The sequence below is a fragment of the Ovis canadensis genome, chromosome 17 (genome assembly GCF_042477335.2).
Source record: "Ovis canadensis isolate MfBH-ARS-UI-01 breed Bighorn chromosome 17, ARS-UI_OviCan_v2, whole genome shotgun sequence".
Lineage (NCBI taxonomy): Eukaryota > Metazoa > Chordata > Mammalia > Artiodactyla > Bovidae > Ovis > Ovis canadensis.
In genome coordinates, this window is record NC_091261.1 from 46,201,192 (window position 1) to 46,220,423 (window position 19,232).

Consider the following 19,232-nt stretch of genomic DNA (forward strand, 5'->3'; position numbering starts at 1 on the left):
TATTAATTATATATAATAATTAGTAATATTAATTTATATAATTCTAATGATATTCTAAAATAATATTTCTTATTTCTAAAGGGATAAATTTCTTGATCCTTAAAATTCCTTCTGCCTAAAATCCCACGAGGCTTTTTCTCCCAGAAGAAATACTGTTCTTGAATCTTTTTAAAGGCAATTTTTACGTTTTAAAAAGGATACTTTTAATTTTTTCAGAAAATATTTCTTGGAAAGTATATAAATCTTGTTAGATGTTTTGAGATTCATTAAAAAACAAACAAACAAAAAACTTACCTGAAGCATTCTGCACGATTAAAACATTACCATTCTTAGCACTCAGGGGAATGTACTAAAACCTCAGTAGGTTCAACTAAGTTTTAGAGTGAATAACACAACGAACCAATGTGCCTCTTCAAAGAAATATAAAGCTGACTAGGGTAAATACAATTGCAGGAAAATTAACAAGCCAGACGATTTCCTTTCCCCCTTCCTTGGGAAACCTGTATGTCTAAAGGGAACAGGGCTCTTTTGGGAGAGAAAGGAGAGATTAGGGAGGGAAGTTTCTCTGATTTCTTTATGCCCTGCCTGCTGATGTCGGCTTTCCTCTCCAGTTCTCGCTGTCTGATAAGGAATTGATTCTTCCCCTCCTCTCCCTCCCTCCCTTCCTCCCTCCCCCTCTCTTCCTTCGCCCTCAGCCGCGGTACTGTCCTAGCAAGTGATGCTGTCGGAGACAGGAGACGGGCGCGGAGGAGGCACCGCAGCCGCAGGCGCCGCGGGGCAGGAGAGCGTTTCCCAGCACTCGCGCCCCGCTCGGCCCAGAGCTTCCTTCTCGCGGCCACGGGCGCGGCTGCTGCCCCCGCGGTTTGAAGGTGCGCGCCGGCGACCCGGCTTTGGTTCCCGCCTCTAACTGCTCGGTCTTCGGCTGCGCGGGTCTCTCTTCCTGCCTCCCCGCCCGGGGCCGCCCGGGGCCCGCTGGAGGTGGGGAAAAGGCGCCGCGGGGAGAACGCGCCTCGGCGGCGGTGGAGACCGAGGCCGGCGGCCGGCATCCTCGCGCTCGGACCGCGGCCGGCGCGATGTCCAGCAAGGTCAGGAAGTGCAAGGAGCAAGCGAGGGTGACCTTCCCCGCGCCGGAGGAGGAGGAGGAGGAGGGCGAGGACGAAGGCGCGGAGCCGCAGCGCCGCCGGCGGGGCTGGAGGGGCGTCAACGGGGGACTAGAGCCGCGCTCGGCGCCCCCGCAGCGGGGACCGCGCGCCTACTGCCCGCCGCCCTTCTCGCCGGGGCCCGACATGTGAGTACCCGGCTGGCCCGCGGCCCGTGCCTCGGGCGGGGGGGGCGGGCAGGCGCGCCCCGGCAGCCCCGCGCTGTGCCCCGGACCGCCAAAGTCCACCCTCCGTGGCAGTCCTATTCGGGGCAACTCGGGTGGGCGGTAGACCTAAGCTGGGGTCTCGCCTCTCTTGGTCCTGCTCTGTGGAGGGACTCCGGGGACGCCCGAAGGCGTGGCTGGGGTCTCTGTCCCGGCTCCAGCGCACGGACCAGCCCCGCGGATGGAAACAACGGACGCCAGACACGCTGTCCAGTAAGCAGACGCCCGCTCTCCTCCAAGCGAGGATGCGCGCACAGCCGCCAGTGGGCTGGGGGCCTCGCGGAAAATGTTCCCCGGGGTCCCCGAACTGCCCCCGGCAGGTCAGAGAAGGGGACGGTGTGCTTAGGCCCCGGCGTTCAGCGTGGAGCCACCCCAGGAACCTGAGTCTCTTCCGACGCTTCCGGCCGTGGGGAGAAGGGAGCGGACGGTGTGTGGTACAGAGTGTGTGGGTGGAAGGTCTGCCCGGACGCCTTTTTTCCCGACCGTCCATTCACAGTCGGGGCTAACCTGGAGCCGAAGCCGGCGGGTCTCCCGGGGGAGAGTGAGCGCGGGGCGCCGCGGGAACCGCCTTAGAGCTACTTGGTTGGAGTTCCCAGGAGGCTCAGGGTCAGTAACTGTTCCTTTTTTAAAGGAAGGAAGGTAGAGGTCCGCGCTTTAATGCCTGAGCAAGAACAACTTTTCTTAATTTCCAAATCTTGGAAACAGCCTCTCTGAGACACAGAGAGGATGAAGAGACTGGTTAGTTTTATAGGGTGCATGCTCTCTGTTTCTTTTGTCACGTACCTTGGACGTTTAGCAGGGTTTACTGTCTTTTTAGGAAGAGCGCACAGATAGGTAGAGACCTTGGGGCCAGTCTTTGCGGGCGGCACTAACCACTTGGGCCGGGGAAGGGGTTCTCCGGGCAAGGGACGGAGGTTCCGCAGCGCCCCCTGCTGCCCGCGAGCTGCACACAGCTACGGTGTGAAGCCTGTGGGGCGACCTCGACCCGGCAGGATAGTGTGCAAGGCTGAGCTGGTCAGTGTCCGCTCCTAACTCGGCTGGACCGGCCTAATTAAAAGGAGAACTCAGTGGCTGGGAAAGGTTTCTGATTTTAAATGAGCGACGCATCCCAACGTGGTTCAGTTATTGCTGAAGATTAGCCTGGAGTGGAAATGGCCCAGGAAATGGAGGGAAGGTAGGTCCTTTGAGATTAAAGCCCCGGCCAGCTCGCTTCCCCGCCTCCCTAAGGTTTTAAGACATTGTCCATATTCCCTTTTGCCAGTCTGGTTTTTAGAACCCAACTCAGTTTCTTGATTCTTTAATTATTTTTCTTTTGTCTTAAATCGACACTAAATGGGACACCAGAGCGCGCTTATCTGAGAAAGTAGGGCGAAGCAAAGATTATACACTTTGCTTTCTGAAGCTTGAGGTCAATCACACAAAGCGCTAGGACAAATTCTAATGTAGACTTGCGGTCTAACTGATAATAGAACATCTTTCTTGGCTATCTGCTGACTTTACATAACTCAACAGGTAAATGTTGTATATTTACTTTGTAAAGCGGCTGAAAAGACTGTCATGTGACGGAGATACGTATTAATAAACGTTCCTTCTGAAGGTAGAGCCGCAAGCTCTTCATGTTTTTTCCAGGCCTGTAACTTGGTAATAGCAGAGACTAACTTGATATTTGTAGCAGAGATTATCTGTTTATTCCAACTTTGAGTGGAATGTGGCCACAGTTTAATAGCTCAGACAGTGAACACAGCCCCAGGACGGAATTGGAGACGGATATCCAGTCTGTCAAAGCCCCAGGGTCATTTTCAGTAGGCAGAATAGAACAGCCAAATTTAACAGTCAGAGGGATGCTGAGGGTAGACTCCCACTTTTACCAAAAAGATTCCTTGACATAACCCTTTTGCTCATTTCACTGCTCCATGCTCCAGTATTCCATTTGGGAATTTTAAATAGACTGAATCAGGGGGAATAGTGTCATCTGCTATATCACTAGCAAGAGTTTTTTTTTAAAATTATCCTTTGATAAAATTCTTGATAGAGCCATTGATTCAAGCCAAGACTTCCCTTTTCCCAATTGTTTGCAAACCTAGGATCAAGGAGTATACTGTTTGCATGATTAATTCAGTCTGAAAGTTTTAAAAAATATTTAATGAACTCCAAAAGCATTTGAAGTCAGTTCTTGTGAGTTTTAATCTGAAGACATTCCTTAAACATTTACATGTGCAAAGTTCAGACTAGGTACAGCAAGCCACAAAGATGAGTATGACAACTTTACTGCACTCAAGGAGTTTAAAATCTCGTAAGGGAGAGGTGTAAATGAAGCCGGGATAAATAATTATGCTATTAGAGTAGAATGAGCGCATAAATACATACATACAAGGAGAGAGCTCTGCAGAGTCAAGTGCCAAGAGGAAATGGACAACATAAGATTATGGAGAAATCAAGAAAACCTTTTATGAGCCTGAAAAGGTAAATAAGATCAGAGGCAGAAAGAGAGTGGGCAGTTAATTCAAGCACTCCACCCCACTCCACCCCTATTCCAAAGTGCCCCGGATGTCCAGGGAATATTAAGTTTTATTGAAACATAGATTGTGTGAAAGAGAGCAGTGAGATTTAGCTGGATGTGTTAGTTTGGGGCATTCATGTACAGGATCTTGTATGTCAAGGAGAGGCAATAGGGAGTCATTGATTGTTTCAGAGCAGCAAAGGTTTGATCCAAGTCACTCTGAGAAGGGGATGGATTGAAGTGGCAATTGGCAGAATGTAAGTAAATACCTTAAAAAACTACTGTAGCTTTCCAGGCTGAGATTAGGATCTGTGATAGTGTAGGACTGGTGGGATGGAATGGGGAGAGATAGGAAGTGGGGATACCCAGAAAGAATCTATGGGAATTTGCCTATCCATGAGGCATTTAAAGAGAAAGCAGGGTCAGAGGTGACTTTGTGATTTTGATGTGGATGAATAAGATCATGATGTCATTGTTGAAAAAAAAGAAACTAAATGATCTGACTTTTCAGATAATTTTCAAATACATATCAAACAGGAAGAAAGGAATGCAAGTTTAAAGCTTGAGAGAATTTGAGGGTCTGCTGTCTGATGGGATTTGGTTTCAAGTTGTGTAAATTCATGATATTGCCCAAGGAAGGAGTGCGAAGAGAAAAACAAAGGAAGCCTGAGTTAGTTTTCTGAGGGAAATTTCTTTGTTTAGAGGGGCAAAAAGAAAGAGTAGCAAGCAAAAGACACAGAAAAAGATGAAGCAGCAGGTGGTACAAAAGCAAGGCTGCCGAGAGAGAGTTTCAGGAAAAGGGAAGAATAGTAAGGTTAAGGTCCTTTGTTGTCCACCTGAAACTATCACAGCTATTGTTAATCAGCTATCCTCCAATATAAAATAAAAAGTTTAAAAGTAAAATGAAAAGGGAAGAATTGACCCACAGTTGGTGAACACTTGGTAAATCAAGAGAGAAACTTTGTGGGAATTACCTAGTGGCCCAGTGGTTAGGATTTACTGTCAAGGGCCAGGGTTCGGTACCTAGTTGGGGAACAAGCTGAATAGCTTGGCCAATTAAAAAAAAAAAGAGAGAGAGAGAGAGAAACTTTGTGAGTCTACGTTTAGTAAGAAGACTCATCCCTTATACTTTACACTTTTTTGTACATGCACAAAACCATTAGATTTCTCAGCATCGTTATCTTTAAGAGAAAAGGCTTCTGCAAGAAAAGATTTTGGGGAATTCCTTGGTGGTCCAGTGGTTAGGACTCAGTGCTTTCACTGCTGTGGCCCTAGTTAAATTCCTGGTCTGAGAACTAAGACTTGCAAGCAGCTAGACCAAAAAAAAAAAAAAAAAAGCAATGAACATACTTTTAAAAAAAAAGAAGAAAAGATTCTGTTTAGTTTTTCTTGAAGACGTGCTGCCAAAAATTTGTCATAATAAAAGCCATAATTTGTATTTATGTAATACCTCATGCTGTCATTTATATGAATTAACTTGAATCACACCTCTTTAAAGCAGGGTTTATCATTTGGCAAATGAGGAAATTGATACATAGTGAAGTCAAGTCAGTTTCTAAAGATTAATTAGTAAATCAATTACAGAGCATCTGTATTCTATAGAGTATTATTAACTATAGTCCCCACACTCTGCATAAGATCTCCAGGCTTATTCGTCCTGCATAACTGCAACTTTGTACCCTTTGACCAACATCTCCCCAATTTTCCCACCTTCCAGCCCTTGGTAACTATGGTTCTACTCTCTGCTTCTATGTATTTGACTTTTAAGATTCCACATATAAATGGGGTCATGCCAGTTTTTTTTTTTTTTCTGTGCCTGGCTTATTTCACTTAGCCTAATGTCTTCCAGGTTCACCCATATCATAAATAGCAGTATCTCCTTTGTTGAGGCAAAATAATACTGCATTACATGCATATATACCACTGTTTCTTTTTCCATTCATAGTCTATGACACTTTGTTTCCGTATTTTGGCTATTTGCTAAGAGGGTAGGTTTCAGGGTTTCTCATTAATACACACCCCAAAGATAACTATGTGAGGAGCTAGATGTGTTAATTACCTTGCCTGTAGTAATCATTTCTCTATTGTACAGTTGACTCTTGAATAACACAGAGGTTAGGAGCACTAACCTCCTGCCCTGCCCAGTCTAAAATCCATGTATAACTTTTGACTCCCCCTGAAACTTAGTATAGCCTACTGTTGACCAGAGCCTTGCAGATAACATAGACCTTGTTTATGTGTACAAAATATACATATTTTGTATGTTTTTTTTATTATATAATTGTATTCTTCAATAGATGCTGCAGTGGTAAAGAATCTGCCTGACAATGCAGGAGATGCTAGTTCAATCCCTGGGTCAGGAAGATCCCCTGGAGAAGGAAATGCGTAACCCGCTCTAGATTTCTTGCCTGAAAAATTCCATGGACAGAGGAGTCTGGAGGGCTACAGCCCCTGGGGTCACCAAAGTTGGACATGACTGAGTCACTGAGTACACACACATGCACGCATTCTTCAGTAGCGTGAGTTAGAGCAAGAAGATGTTATCAAGAAAGAGCCTATTATGCAGAGTGAAATAAATCAGAGAAAGACAAATATTGTATATTAATGCAAATATATGGAATCTGTTAATAGAAAGGTGGTACCAATAAACCTACTTGCAGGGCAGCAATGGAACCACAGACATAGGGAACAGACTTGTGGACACAGGTGGGGAAGAAAAGGGTGGGACGAATTGAGAGAGTAGCATTGAAACATATACATTACCATGTGTAAAATTAGATAGCCAGTGGAAATTTACTGTATGATCCAGGGTTACACTTTGTGGTAACCTAGAGAGTTGTGATGGGGTTGGAGGTGGGAGGGAGGTTCAAGAGGAAGGGGACTTATGTGTATCTGTGGCTGATTCATGTTGTTATATGGTAGAAACAAACACAAAATTATAAAGCAATTATACTTCAATTAAAAATAAATTATTTTTTTAAATCATAAGGAAAATTTATATTTACAGTATTGCACTGTATGTATTGACACCATGCTTATGTCATCTGTTTACAAAATTAACCATCTATCAGTACCTACAACAGTGTTGTCTTATATGATACAAAATACTGTAGACGTTCTATGTATTACTAACACTGGATATCAAAAGTGAAAAAATAATGTGAAAAAAATTCATATTTATTTGCAGGTGTAATGATTCCTGTATTGATAGCAAAGAAGCAGCAGTGTGATTGCTTTTAGGGTAGCCTGATATAATTGATACGGCTGTTTCACAGTAGCCCTGCCTATTGGCTAAAGAATGAACCATTGCAAAATTTTTATGGCATACAATATTACTGTGCCATCTTCATAATACAGTATTGGAAACATAATTTTTTTTTAAAAAACCACTTACCTGTGGTGATAAGTTGTTGCAGTTTCTCCAGTTGGAAGAGAGGAAGGGAGAGAGACAGGGGCATACTATATGATAATGTAATTCTTTGAAAGCAGAGTTATAAGGCAGTAACAAAATTAAAATTATTTTTATTAAACATATTGAAAGTATATTATTTAATTATTTAAGCATATTGTAATTAAATATCACTCATCTTATGCCCACTTAAGGGATAGACTAGTATTTATATACATCTTATGCTTTCATGACATACCTAACTTTTTCTTAGTTTTTTCAGTATTTCCAAGCTACAGAGTTCAGCAGAGTTTTTTTTTTTTCACATTGTCACAAATCTCCAAATCGTTTTCCAATATACTTTTTTAAAAAATGTGTACAAACGGACCTGCGCAGTTCAAATCCATGTTGTTCAAGGGCCCACTGTGTATGTATATCAAATTCTATTATTATATACCATAAATATATGCAATTTTTATTTTGAAAATTATATAAAATAAAACCACAGGGTGATTAGGAGATTTAAAAAATACCAGAGTGTCTGATGCTCAACTTTGTCTGATAGGAGATTTGAAGATGATCACACAGTGCCTTGTAACTCAGATTATCTACTTGAATGTTAGTTTCTGTGGTGCTGGCCCATGACAATCTTTAAACCTAGGCTTAGCTTTGCTGTGGGATTGAGAACAATGTTGTACCTGTTGGCTTGGGTTCCTGACTGGAAGTAGAATGTCCTTCCCACCACTGCAGTGGAAATCAGAGATTTGCCAAGTCACTGTAGAATCTCTAGAGAGAGAAATTTGGACTTTAAGGACCAAAGTTGGACTAGCATTGTTAAGGAAGAGGCAGGTTTCTCTTCAGTTATGATATTCAAGAACAGCACAGCACAACATTAGATTCGTTGTTCAGTCGATCAGTCATGTCCGACTCTTTGTGTCCCCATGGGCTGTAGCATGCCAGGCTTCTCTGTCCTTCACCATCTCTTGGAGCTTGCTCAGACTAATGTCCATTGAGTCAGTGATGCCATCCAACCATCTCAGATTCTCTGTGGTCCCCATCTCCAGCCTTTAATCTTTCCCAGCATCAGCGTCTTTTCCAGTGAGTTGGCTCTTTGTATCAGCTAGCCAAAGTATTGGAGCTTCAGCTTCAAGCATCAGTCCTTCCAATGAATATTAGACTTGAGACCTTTAATAATCTGAAATTTTGAGTTGTATTTTTAGTTTATCCCATAGAGTAGTAATTTCACTGTGTATAAGATAGAGTCATTTTGCTGTTTTTTTTGTAAATTATTCTTGCTTGCTTGCTTACTTCACTTTAGACGTGTCAGACTCTTTGTGACCCTATGGACTGCTAGCCAGGCTCCTCTGTTCGTGGGATTCTGCAGGCAAAAAAACTGGAGTGGTTGCCATTTCCGTCTCCAGGGTATCTTCCTGACCCAGGGATCAAAGTCCCCTCTCTTGTATCTCCACTAGCGCCACCTGGGAAGTCCAAAATTATTTTTGTATAGTATCAAAGTAATGCATGAATACAGTTTTAAAACTTAATGCTAAAAAAAAAAGCTTATAAGATCAACAGCAAGCCCGTGACAGTTCCCTGTTTTTTTCCTTTTTTCTTCCTGTCCCCTCCGTTTCATACACTTACAGCTCCTTTAAGAATCGCATTCTTGTTATTCATGTGTTTTAGATAGCATCAGTATTCTCAGGTGAAAATTTCACTCACTTATAACTTTAATTCTCCCCCATCCTCCATCACATGATTTATCACAATCTGTGGTTAATAATTCATTATTATGATCATGTAATTATTATTCACTGCAGAGTCAAGTAGTACAGTATAATTACATTTCTTTTCTTTTATAATTAGTTGTTTTTCTTGGCGTATTTTCTCTATCTTGTTCTTTCCTCTTCAGCTAAATCCTTTAGTCTCTGTGTGTTTTTTCTGGAGACATCCCTTCTAAAAGCCTCTGACTTGGTTTGTTTGTCGTTTTTAATCCTTTTTTTTTTTTTTTTCCCGTCAGGAAGCTTTTAGATTGAGCTCTTCATTAGTGTTGTTCTGAAATGTCTAAACGATGCCTTGATACGAGTCTTTTTTAATTCAGTGAATGCTTCATTGATGAACCCTTTCAGTATTTGGATATTATGCCCTTTGGTTTGGAGAGGTTTTCTTGTATTATTCCTTTTATTATTCCTATGCACTATTTTCATATTTTTTCTTTCTTTCTGGAATTTCTGTTATTTGGACTTTGGATCTCCTAGACTGATCCCCTAGTTTTTGTAGCTCTTCTACCATATTTTCCAGTGATTATCTTTTCTGTTCTTTGTGAGATATTTCCTTGACTATATTTCCCAACTTTCACTGTTTTTTTTTCAGTTTTATCTATCATATTTTTAATCTCTAAGAGCTCTTTTTGTCTAATGAGTATTTCTTTGTTATAGCATTCTGTCTTTATTTCAGAGATGAAATATTTCTTTTTAAAAAAATTTCTCAAGGCAAAAAGGATTCAGTTCAGTTCAATCACTCAGTCGTGTCCGACTCTTTGCGACCCCATGAATCGCAGCACGCCAGGCCTCCCTGTCCATCACCAACTCCCAGAGTTCACTCAGACTCACGTCCATCGAGTCCGTGATGCCATCCAGCCATCTCATCCTCTGTCGTCCCCTTCTTCTCCTGCCCCCAAACCCTCCCAGCATCAGAGTCTTTTCCAGTGAGTCAACTCTTCAGATGAGGTGGCCAAAGTACTGGAGTTTCAGCTTTAGCATCATTCCTTCCAAAGAAATCCCAGGACTGATCTCCTTTAGAATGGGCTGGTTGGATCTCCTTGCAGTCCAAGGGATTCTCAAGAGTCTTCTCCAACACCACAGTTCAAATGCATCAATTCTTCAGCGCTCAGCCTTCTTCACAGTCCAACTCTCACATCCATACATGACCACAGGAAAAACCATAGCCTTGACTAGACGGACCTTAGTTGGCAAAGTAATGTCTCTGCTTTTGAATATGCTATCTAGGTTGGTCATAACTTTTCTTCCAAAGAGTAAACGTCTTTTAATTTCATGGCTGCAGTCACCATCTGCAGTGATTTTGGAGCCCCAAAAAATAAAGTCTGACACTGTTTCCACTGTTTTCCCATCTATTTCCCATGAATTGATGGGACTGGATGCCATGATCATCATTTTCTGAATGTTGAGCTTTAAGCCAACTTTTTCACTCTCCACTTTCACTTTCCTCAAGAGGCTTTTTAGTTCCTCTTCACTTTCTGCCATAAGGGTGGTGTCATCTGCATGCTGCTGCTGCTGCTAAGTCACGTCAGTCGTGTCTGACTCTGTGTGACGCCATAGACGGCAGCCCACTGGGCTCTCCCATCCCTGGAATTCTCTAGGTAAGAGTACTGGAGTGGGTTGCCATTTCCTTCTCCAATGCATGAAAGTGAAAGTGAAATCGCTCAGTCATGTCTGACTCTTAGCGACCCCGTGGTCTGCAGCCTACCAGGCTCCTCCGTCCATGGGATTTTCCAGGCAAGAGTACATATCTGAGGTTATTGATTAGGAGATAATAAACCTGGCTGTTAGTATTCTTGAACTGGCCAGGGATCCCCCTGTTCTTGGGTCCTAGCCTCCCGTGGGCCTGGTATCTCCACATTTAGAGAATCTCTGTTACTATTTCTCCAGAGATTTGATATCTTATATTTCTTATGGGGATGTGGGAGGATTGTCACTTAATCATATCAGTTGGAGGTCAGCAATCTAGGGGCAGGGTTACTATGTACCACTTATACAAAATTTTAACTCATTCCTCCATTTTAGGCTCCTGCCTTGTCTCTTGTGAGATTTCTTTTGCCTTTAATTCCCAATACTTTTCTGGTATTGGGTGGACCAGCTTGCTTTTTGTTACAAGCACTCTGGTTGGACCTTCCTTCTCTCTGTCAAATCACTCACCATTTTTCTGACTTATATCTTTTTCATATATTGTAGTACTTCTGATCTCATGGAAGATGAAATTTGTGTTTTTTGTTATCTGTGTTGTTTAGGGGGGTAATTTTCAAGAGGTGAAGGGATGAGAAAGGCCTTTATTCCATCATCTTGAAAGCAAATATCCCTACAATTGTGTTTCAGGTGTTCATTTTAAGCCTAAGTGAAGACAAAATTATTAACAGGACCAAGATGGAAGAAGGAAGATTAATTAATTTTTAAGACTAATTATGACTGATCTTGTTAGACAAATGGAGTAGACAGTAACCTTTATAGTGTGATTTGTCAATCATCTGAAGCGCTCTACCTGAAATCATCTTAGAACCACACTTCCCCAAATTTAACTGGGTGTACAGTGTTTTGAAGAAGAAAAGAGTGTCTGAGTCAAAAAGGATTTCATCTAGTCCGGCATCTTCTTAAACAAGTTAAAAAACTGAAACTGAAGGTTAACATTGAATTCCAGCAGTCCCCGGCCTTTTGAAATCCCCAGTTCCCTTTCCTGTATTGTTGACACTGTGGGCTTGTTTGGGTTAAGCATTTTTCTCTTCCTCAGAGAAATTTGAGATGCATTTACTCCTAGGAGGAGCGACACAGGAAATTAAGTATTAACTCATTTATGAGATTCAATTAATTCATCATTCCAATTTGACTACTGATGGCAGATCAACTGGAGAAAGTTTGTAAGCTGAGTAGGAGAATTTAGAATGGGGCAGGGGCAGGGAGAGAGGAGGTAAGAATATCTCGGGGAACAGTTGACCCCCTGCCAAATATCACTGATAGTGTTCTCTTTTCTTAATATCAAGGAGGTGAAAGGATCCTGGACATCATCTGAACACTAGGTTAGAACTTTAGGAATTGTTCATTACTGTGCTAGGGTAGCAAATGTCTGTCTGTTCATGTTTTATCCTTATAAAACTTCATAGGAAATGTAATGGGAGGAAAACGCTTGTTTTTGCAGAGCTCTCTGCTCTAGATAGGAAGGTATGCTTTCAACTTCCTGGCTCAGGGTTGAGATTGCCCTCATCAGGCAGTCAACACTACAGAGTCAGCCTGGCAGGGGAGCCAGATGAGTGGCCTGTGGAGGGTGTACACAGAGGAATCTGGCCCGAGACAGAAGGTCCGGAGTTGGGAATTATGGCTGCCAGCTTCACACTTATGCATAAGGGCTCAGAAGTGACTTTGTGAGATTAATTAGGATTGTTATAGCATTAAAAAAAAATTAACATCTATGTTGGGGATATTTGTCTATACTTTTCTAGTCAAAAAAAATGTCCCTGTTCAAAAGAAAACTCCCTTTTCTTTGCACTATTCAAATAATAGGTGACAGTATGAATTTAGCCCTAGGATAAACCTTTTTTAAAAAATGAGAATTAAATGTCCACAGGTACATGACCTGTTGAGGAAAGTGCATGACAGTACAAAATATTTTACACCAGTTTTGCATTTCTGCATATATTTTGTCAAATAGGAGTGATGTATATGGATTCTCTGTTGAAAACTAGATCTCAGGGTGATGAGATGGGAGCGAAATCTAAAACCCTCAGACTTTTGACTTCAGATATGGATGATAATGGTAGAAAACAAGATCTTTTTGTTTATAATAACATTAGAGGTTTATATATATATAACTGATAGTGACTAATATAAATAGACAAATATAAACTTCTCGGGTCAGTAGAGGTTTTTTATTTTATTATTGAGTTCATTATTGTCTCAATTCTTGTTCAGTTATAGACTGAATTTGTATTTCACGTCTAATTTCATTGTCACTAATCTTCCTGAAATAATAAAAATTTGTCTTAGAAAATATTGAGTTTAATTAATGAGTTTGGTTTTGAAGATAAGCTTAATTATTAACTATAAGAGCTCATTAATTCTAAGATGCATCCTCTGTTTGCCCTCAGATTATCCTGACAAAACATAACTTTATGTAAGATTAAAATTAAGAACTATAAGATTCATCAGTTACTTTTTGCAGTGTAATTAAGAATTAAGTGTGATTAAGCAGAAATCTGCTTTTAAAGAAGAATGATTGTTTATATTACTTTAATTCCTGATAATTAATTTATGTTAAAGTTTTCACAGTGTTCTTTTTTATAGAAGAATTACTCCAAATTCCCTTCCACCACTGCTTCCACACATTATCTCATGTGACCAAGGGTATCCTTTAATCTGAAGAATGTCCGCTTTCAAAGCCTTCAGTCTTAAATATGTCTCTATATTGTCATAGTCTCTATCTATGTCTCCAACAGATAGATATTCATCAATCATGTACTAACAGTCAGGCCTACAGGAATACAGAGACAGTTTTTCTCCTGGATCATTAATATGTTACAGTTATTGTTGAGGAGACCGGCATGAAAGCAGACAGTCATAAAGCAACTCAATAGTCAGTGGAGTTACACACAAAATGTGGTTCCCGGAAATAGAAACATCTAATTTCTAGAAGGCATTTATTTGAATGTTTTGGGGGGCACATATGTTTAAGAAGAATCACCAAGAACTCCTGCAGGTAGTGGTTAGGGGTCCTTACCCCTGCTCCCAGTGGACCATTAGAGGGAGGAGCACACTCTTAAATGGTTTTTCTCTTTTCTGGTCTCGGCTGCTCAAGGGTCAGTGGCCCTTGAGAGGACAGGGAGCTTTCCTGAGAGGACAGGGAAAGTGATAAAGAGCAGAGATGGGAGCTTCCCTGCAACAAAGCTTCTTGTCTCTGACTTAATCCCTAGGACATGTACCAAAATTAGTCAGATGTCTAATAGATTTATTAAAATGATACATGGAGAATTCTGAAGATAACATTGGCCAACAGAAACTCTCAGGGATTAATTACTGTGGAGACTCAAATATCTCTCCCGACTTGTAAGTGCTGGAATCTCTACATGTTAACTGTTCTCTGGGGTGGGAACCTTTAGACATGGAAGTGATGCTTTCCTGTTTCTGAAGTGGAGTGCCTCATCTTGCTGGTTTGGTTGCTTCCGGGACAACGAGCTGTTGAGCCGCACTTGGTGCCGGTAGATGCAGGCTGAGCAGGAGGTGGTGCAAGCATGGCAGCACCCACAGCGCTGTCCCCCTGCACGAGACAGTCGAGCTGATTGGGCCCCTTTCCTCCAGCCTTGCATGCTGGTGCCCTTGGGGCGACTCAAGTTCAGAGCGTCCCCTCCTCTACTTCTTTGCCTCCTCAATACACAGAGTAAGAGATTTTCAAAACGCTTTGTTTTTGATGACATTATCGAGGCTGTCAGATGCCCTTTCCTTTTTCCAGACACACTCACATGTAGGCATAGAGTGTAGCTGTCAGGTGTCTCCAGGGGCAGCTGCGTTGACTGACAGGTGCCGTGTGCCAGGGGGACTGTGGGGTTTGTCTATTTTTTGACTTTTCATCCCTGACTGTCTTGTCCTTTGTCAGTGCCTGCTGCTTCCCACCTTCATTACTACTGGCAATTATCACCATCCCCAATACGAGAACTAACATGGTGCTTGCTCTCTAACACTTGTCCCCCCTCCTCTGTGCTTTTCTCATTACTTATCTTCCAAGGCTCCTTCTGCCCCCCCCCCTTTTTTTTTTTTTTTTTGCCCTTCACAGAAGGACAGACTGGAACCTAGCCTGTGGGCACCTTCTGCTTCTTCATTGTGGTGAACTAAATAGTTAAAGCAATTTGACCGTTACTCTTACTGCTTTAGCTCACATTGGTGATGGTGTTTACTTTGCTAGATGGATTGAGTAGCTGGTGAATTCTTAACATCATTTAAAGAAAAGGTTTGAAGTGACGTCTTTACTGGTAGTCATTTGTTGCTGAGTGCTAAAGAATTTGTGATTAAATCTGAAGAGCCATTTTAGAAACTGTTTTCATAGAACCAAAGTTTTCCAACACATAAGCTAAGCACATACTTTTCTAAGAATTTTTTGGGGGGGATGTAGACCGTTTTTTAAATCTTTATTGAATTTGTTACAATATTGTTTCTGGTTTTTATGGGTTTGCGGGGTGCAGAGGGTTAGGCCACAATGCACATGGGATCTTAACTCCATAACCAGGGATCAAACCCACACCCCTTGCTTTGGAAGGCAAAGTCTTAACCACTGGACCACCAGGGAAGATCCTAAGCATGTGTTTTAATAGAGCTATTTTGATTTGCAACTTGTTATTCATTTTTCTTGTTCCCTAGAGATACCATGGTAAAGTAGAGAAACACTACTGAGAGAACCTCTGAACTCTCATTTGTCTTTCTTTCAGTGACCTTAAGGAAGCTAACATTCTGAGTGAGTCATTTTATCTGTAGAATTAGCATCTGCTGACAAGTATTTTTGAACATATAATGTGCTATATCAGGCACTATAGAGGTAGCTAAGAAGTGTGAAAAATTAGGAAGTATAGGGTATTTATTCTCAATCAAACTTAGGGGACATGAATATCACAGGAGACAAAATCAAGGAGAGGGGGAAAAAATGTATAGGTTTATGGGCAGATTAGCCGTAGTACAAATGGTCAGGCTAAAATGGTCCAGAATAGTTTCAGGAAGGTTCCAAAGTGGACAGAACCTTGCAGGTCTTCTAGTTATTAATCCTGTGAAGTTTTACCCTCTGTTTTCAGAGGTGTGATGCAAGCTGGACCACAGAAGATAGGAGAGATTTGAACTGGTGAAGGGCCAAAATAAGAGTATGCCCAGGATGGAAAGAAAAGGACCATCCCAGAGGCAAGTGTAGCAGGAACAAGACAGCAGAACAACTTGGATGGGCAGCAACACGTAGCTCGCCGAACAGGCCTTTCCCGAGCGTCCCACCTGCTGACGAGGGGAGAAAGGTGACCAAATGTTCACTCTATGGGTTAAATTAGTTTTTCAAATTCTATTTTGTTTTTTGCTTGCTAAACAGACATGTATTCTCATTCAACAAGTAAATTAAGCAATCAATAAATTAAGCAGTTAATTAAGCAATTATGTAAGTTAATAAAAAGGGAGGGCATGCCCTACATTATCACAGGGATGTAGTCAACTAGGACAGTGTCTTCCTGGCTGTGAGCTGGTTTCTAAGGGACCTTTGCCTATGGATTCCTCCCTGCAGTCTCCTTGCAGTCTTTTTCTGGTCAGCATGACCATCCCTGGTTCAGGGCACTCAGGAGAGATGCTGTGAGGCCAGTTTCATTCATCTTAGTTTGATTCTATAAAGTAAGTTTGTTTACTTGGGTAAGATTGCTCATGTTCTTGGAAAGCCACTCCTTCCCCTGCTCTTCTCAGGAGCATCTGGCCTTTGGCAGAGGGGAGTTTATGTGTCCCTTGGAGGGGCGAAAGGGTGGGATTCTCTGACTCTTTTGGTTTCTAGGCAGTGTTCATTATCTGTTTGGGTGCTGCTTTATCAGTGGCAGTGACTTGATCTTGGCTGACTCACCTTTGCCACCTGAACGTGCTCTCTCTGGCGTATGTGGTTTCAGCTCAGCTCCTGGGGGTACAGAGCTCTCATAACAGCTGCAACATTGTCTTACAGCACCAGCGGTCATCTCTAGTCTTGGTGCAGGCTCCCTGGCCCGCAGTGCAGGGTCCAGACTACATGGGAGCTGAGGGTGGCTTGAGAAAGCCCAAACCATGCCCTACGTAACCAGGCAGGACTGTTCTGATCTCCAGATCAAACAAGCGGGTCACGAATCACCCCTCGCCCCGCCACCTCAGTGGTTCCTCACTTTATTGGACCACATCTTGGCTCTGACTTCCTTTCTGTTATTTCTTTCTTCTCCCAGGACAGTAAGCATCGTGGCTTTACTGATAAAAGTGGGAGAACTATCCTGTCTACGTGATGAGAGCCGTCAGGGATCAGGTTCTGTCAGAATTAATTAGAGACATAAAGGAACTAAGCAAATCCTTACTCAAGACAATTTCCTTTTTCCCAGATTCTGCTTGCAAAATCCCATTTTTCTTGAAAAAAAAAAATAATAACCTTTCTCTCTGTGCACTCCTCCTATGTTTATCTTATTTTCCCCTAAACCCACCCAACTCTATACTCCACATTTTACCTCCAAGGCTGAAGCAAGATGTCCCGAGTTAACCAGGGCCAAGATCTTGTAAAAAGATCTTACAAAAGAGAAAAACACTTTGCTAATTTTTCAAAGAATATCCTTGATGGTATAGAAATACCATTGATAGAACCAAAATAAGCAGAATAATACACTTACTACCTTTGATAGTACAGAAATAAGCAATATAATATGTTTGTAGAACAGTGAAGAATGACTCTGAGGAGCAAGGAAAAGAAGGTCGGTTAGGGAGAGTGAGGCAGGCTGTCAACATCCTGGAAAACCAGGTGGAGGACCTCATTTGTTTTTATGTTTTGTTTTTAAGAGAAGTGTGATGGTAAAAGCAGAATTGAAGCAGCACCAGCTACTGGGTGTGACTGTGGGGTACAAAGAGGAAATCAAAAGCAGCAGGAGAGAACAGGAGTCAGACTGGGCCCTAGGTTGGATCCCAGTCTTGGGTGTTACTCTCTGTATTATCTTGGCCAATTTCTTTTGAGCCCAATTTCTTTCTTTCTTTCTTTTTTTTTTTTTTTTTGAGCCCAATTTCTTTTGAACTCTTTAATAAGTTTTCTTATTTATGAAATGGGGAAAAATAATAGCTGCTTCATAGCAACGTTAGGAGAAGTAAAGATGATAGTGCATGACAGACAAGCACATACACCAGGTACTCAGTCAAGTTTAGTCGCCTTCTCTCATGCCATCTCTGCTGGAAAGCTGTTGTAATTATCCAGCCATGATGCATTTAAGATCTGGAGGATAGTGTTGTCAGTGAGAACTGGAAGGAAGGATCTGGTACAGGAGATCAGGTTTTAAGTGGTAATAAAGGACAGAGAATCTAAATGAATGTAAGGCTGTTGTCCCTTACCTGGCACTGCTCAAACATGTTATTCCAACTTAGCTTTTGGCAGGACTAGTGTGACAAGTGTTTACAGGCCTCCTCATCTGGGATCACTGATCCAGGATAGCTATGTTGTTTTCATACTGGAAGTTTCCAACCTTCAGTGTGTATAGGAATTGCAAAGGATGCTCATTTAATATACATATTCCAGCCTCCACCCATATTGCCGGGCCCCACCCCTGAGAGATTCTGATTTAGTTCATCTTGAATGGGATCCAGAAATCTGCATTTTAATAGGTTCTCCAAGTAATCTTAGGCAGGTGGGCTTCATGTCGTGCCATTATAAATCAGAGGAGTGGATGACAAAGTTATGAAAACTGAGTGTTGCCTGTATTTTTGCCGCTAAATAGAATGGAGCAAAAGATTGTCTTTGGGTGTGGAAAAATACTTCTTAGGAAGAACTTTTTATCTGCTTGAGTGTTTGGACAATTACTAAGGACCCAAAGTTTGTTTCATAAACCATGAAAAAAAATCTTTTTGCCTTAAGATACATGGTCAGTGTCTTACTCAGCTTAGGCTGTCATAACTAAGTACCACAGAGTGGGCGGCTTAAACAGCACAAACGTATTTTCTCACAGTTCTGGAAGCCAGAAGTCTGAGATCATGGTACCAGTATGGTCAGGTTCTTGCAGATGGCTGCCATCTCACATGTCCTCACAAGGAGAGGGTGAAGCCGGAAACAAACTCTCTAATTCCTTAGGGCACTGATTCCATCGTGAGGGTTCTATGTTCAAAGCCTTATCCCAGATCACCTCCCAAAGACCTAATCTCCAGATACCATATTGGGGGTTTTGTTGTTTAGTCGCTAAGTTGCGGAGAAGGCAGTGGCACCCCACTCCAGTACTCTTGCCTGGAAAATCCCATGGACGGAGGAGCCTGGTAGGCTGCAGTCCATGGGGTCGCGAAGAGTCGGACATGACTGAATGCCTTCACTTTCACTTTTCACTTTCATGCTTTGGAGAAAGAAATGGCAACCCACTCCAGTGTTCTTGCCTGGAGAATCCCAGGGACGACGGAGCCTGGTAGGCTGCTATCTATGGGGTTGCACAGAGTCAGACAAGACTGAAGCGACTTAGCAGCAGCAGTCGCTAAGTTGTGTCCAACTCTTTGCAACTC

General features: G+C 42.3%; 1 protein-coding gene across 3 annotated transcripts in view; it reads left to right on the forward strand.

Annotated features, from left to right (window-relative positions):
• The first annotated feature begins 534 nt into the window (after positions 1–534).
• The window catches only part of TRPC3 (transient receptor potential cation channel subfamily C member 3), a 74,758-nt gene continuing 56,060 nt past the window's right edge, over positions 535–19,232 (forward strand). Inside the window, exon 1 of one of the 3 annotated variants that reach the window (XM_069557477.1) lies at positions 535–1,288. In XM_069557477.1, coding sequence (XP_069413578.1) covers positions 1,074–1,288 — 215 coding nt within the window. In that variant the 5' untranslated portion in view covers positions 535–1,073. Of the gene's footprint in view, positions 1,289–1,388; positions 1,577–19,232 lie in introns of those variants that run through there. The other 2 variants (XM_069557478.1, XM_069557479.1) reach the window with 2 other exon arrangements.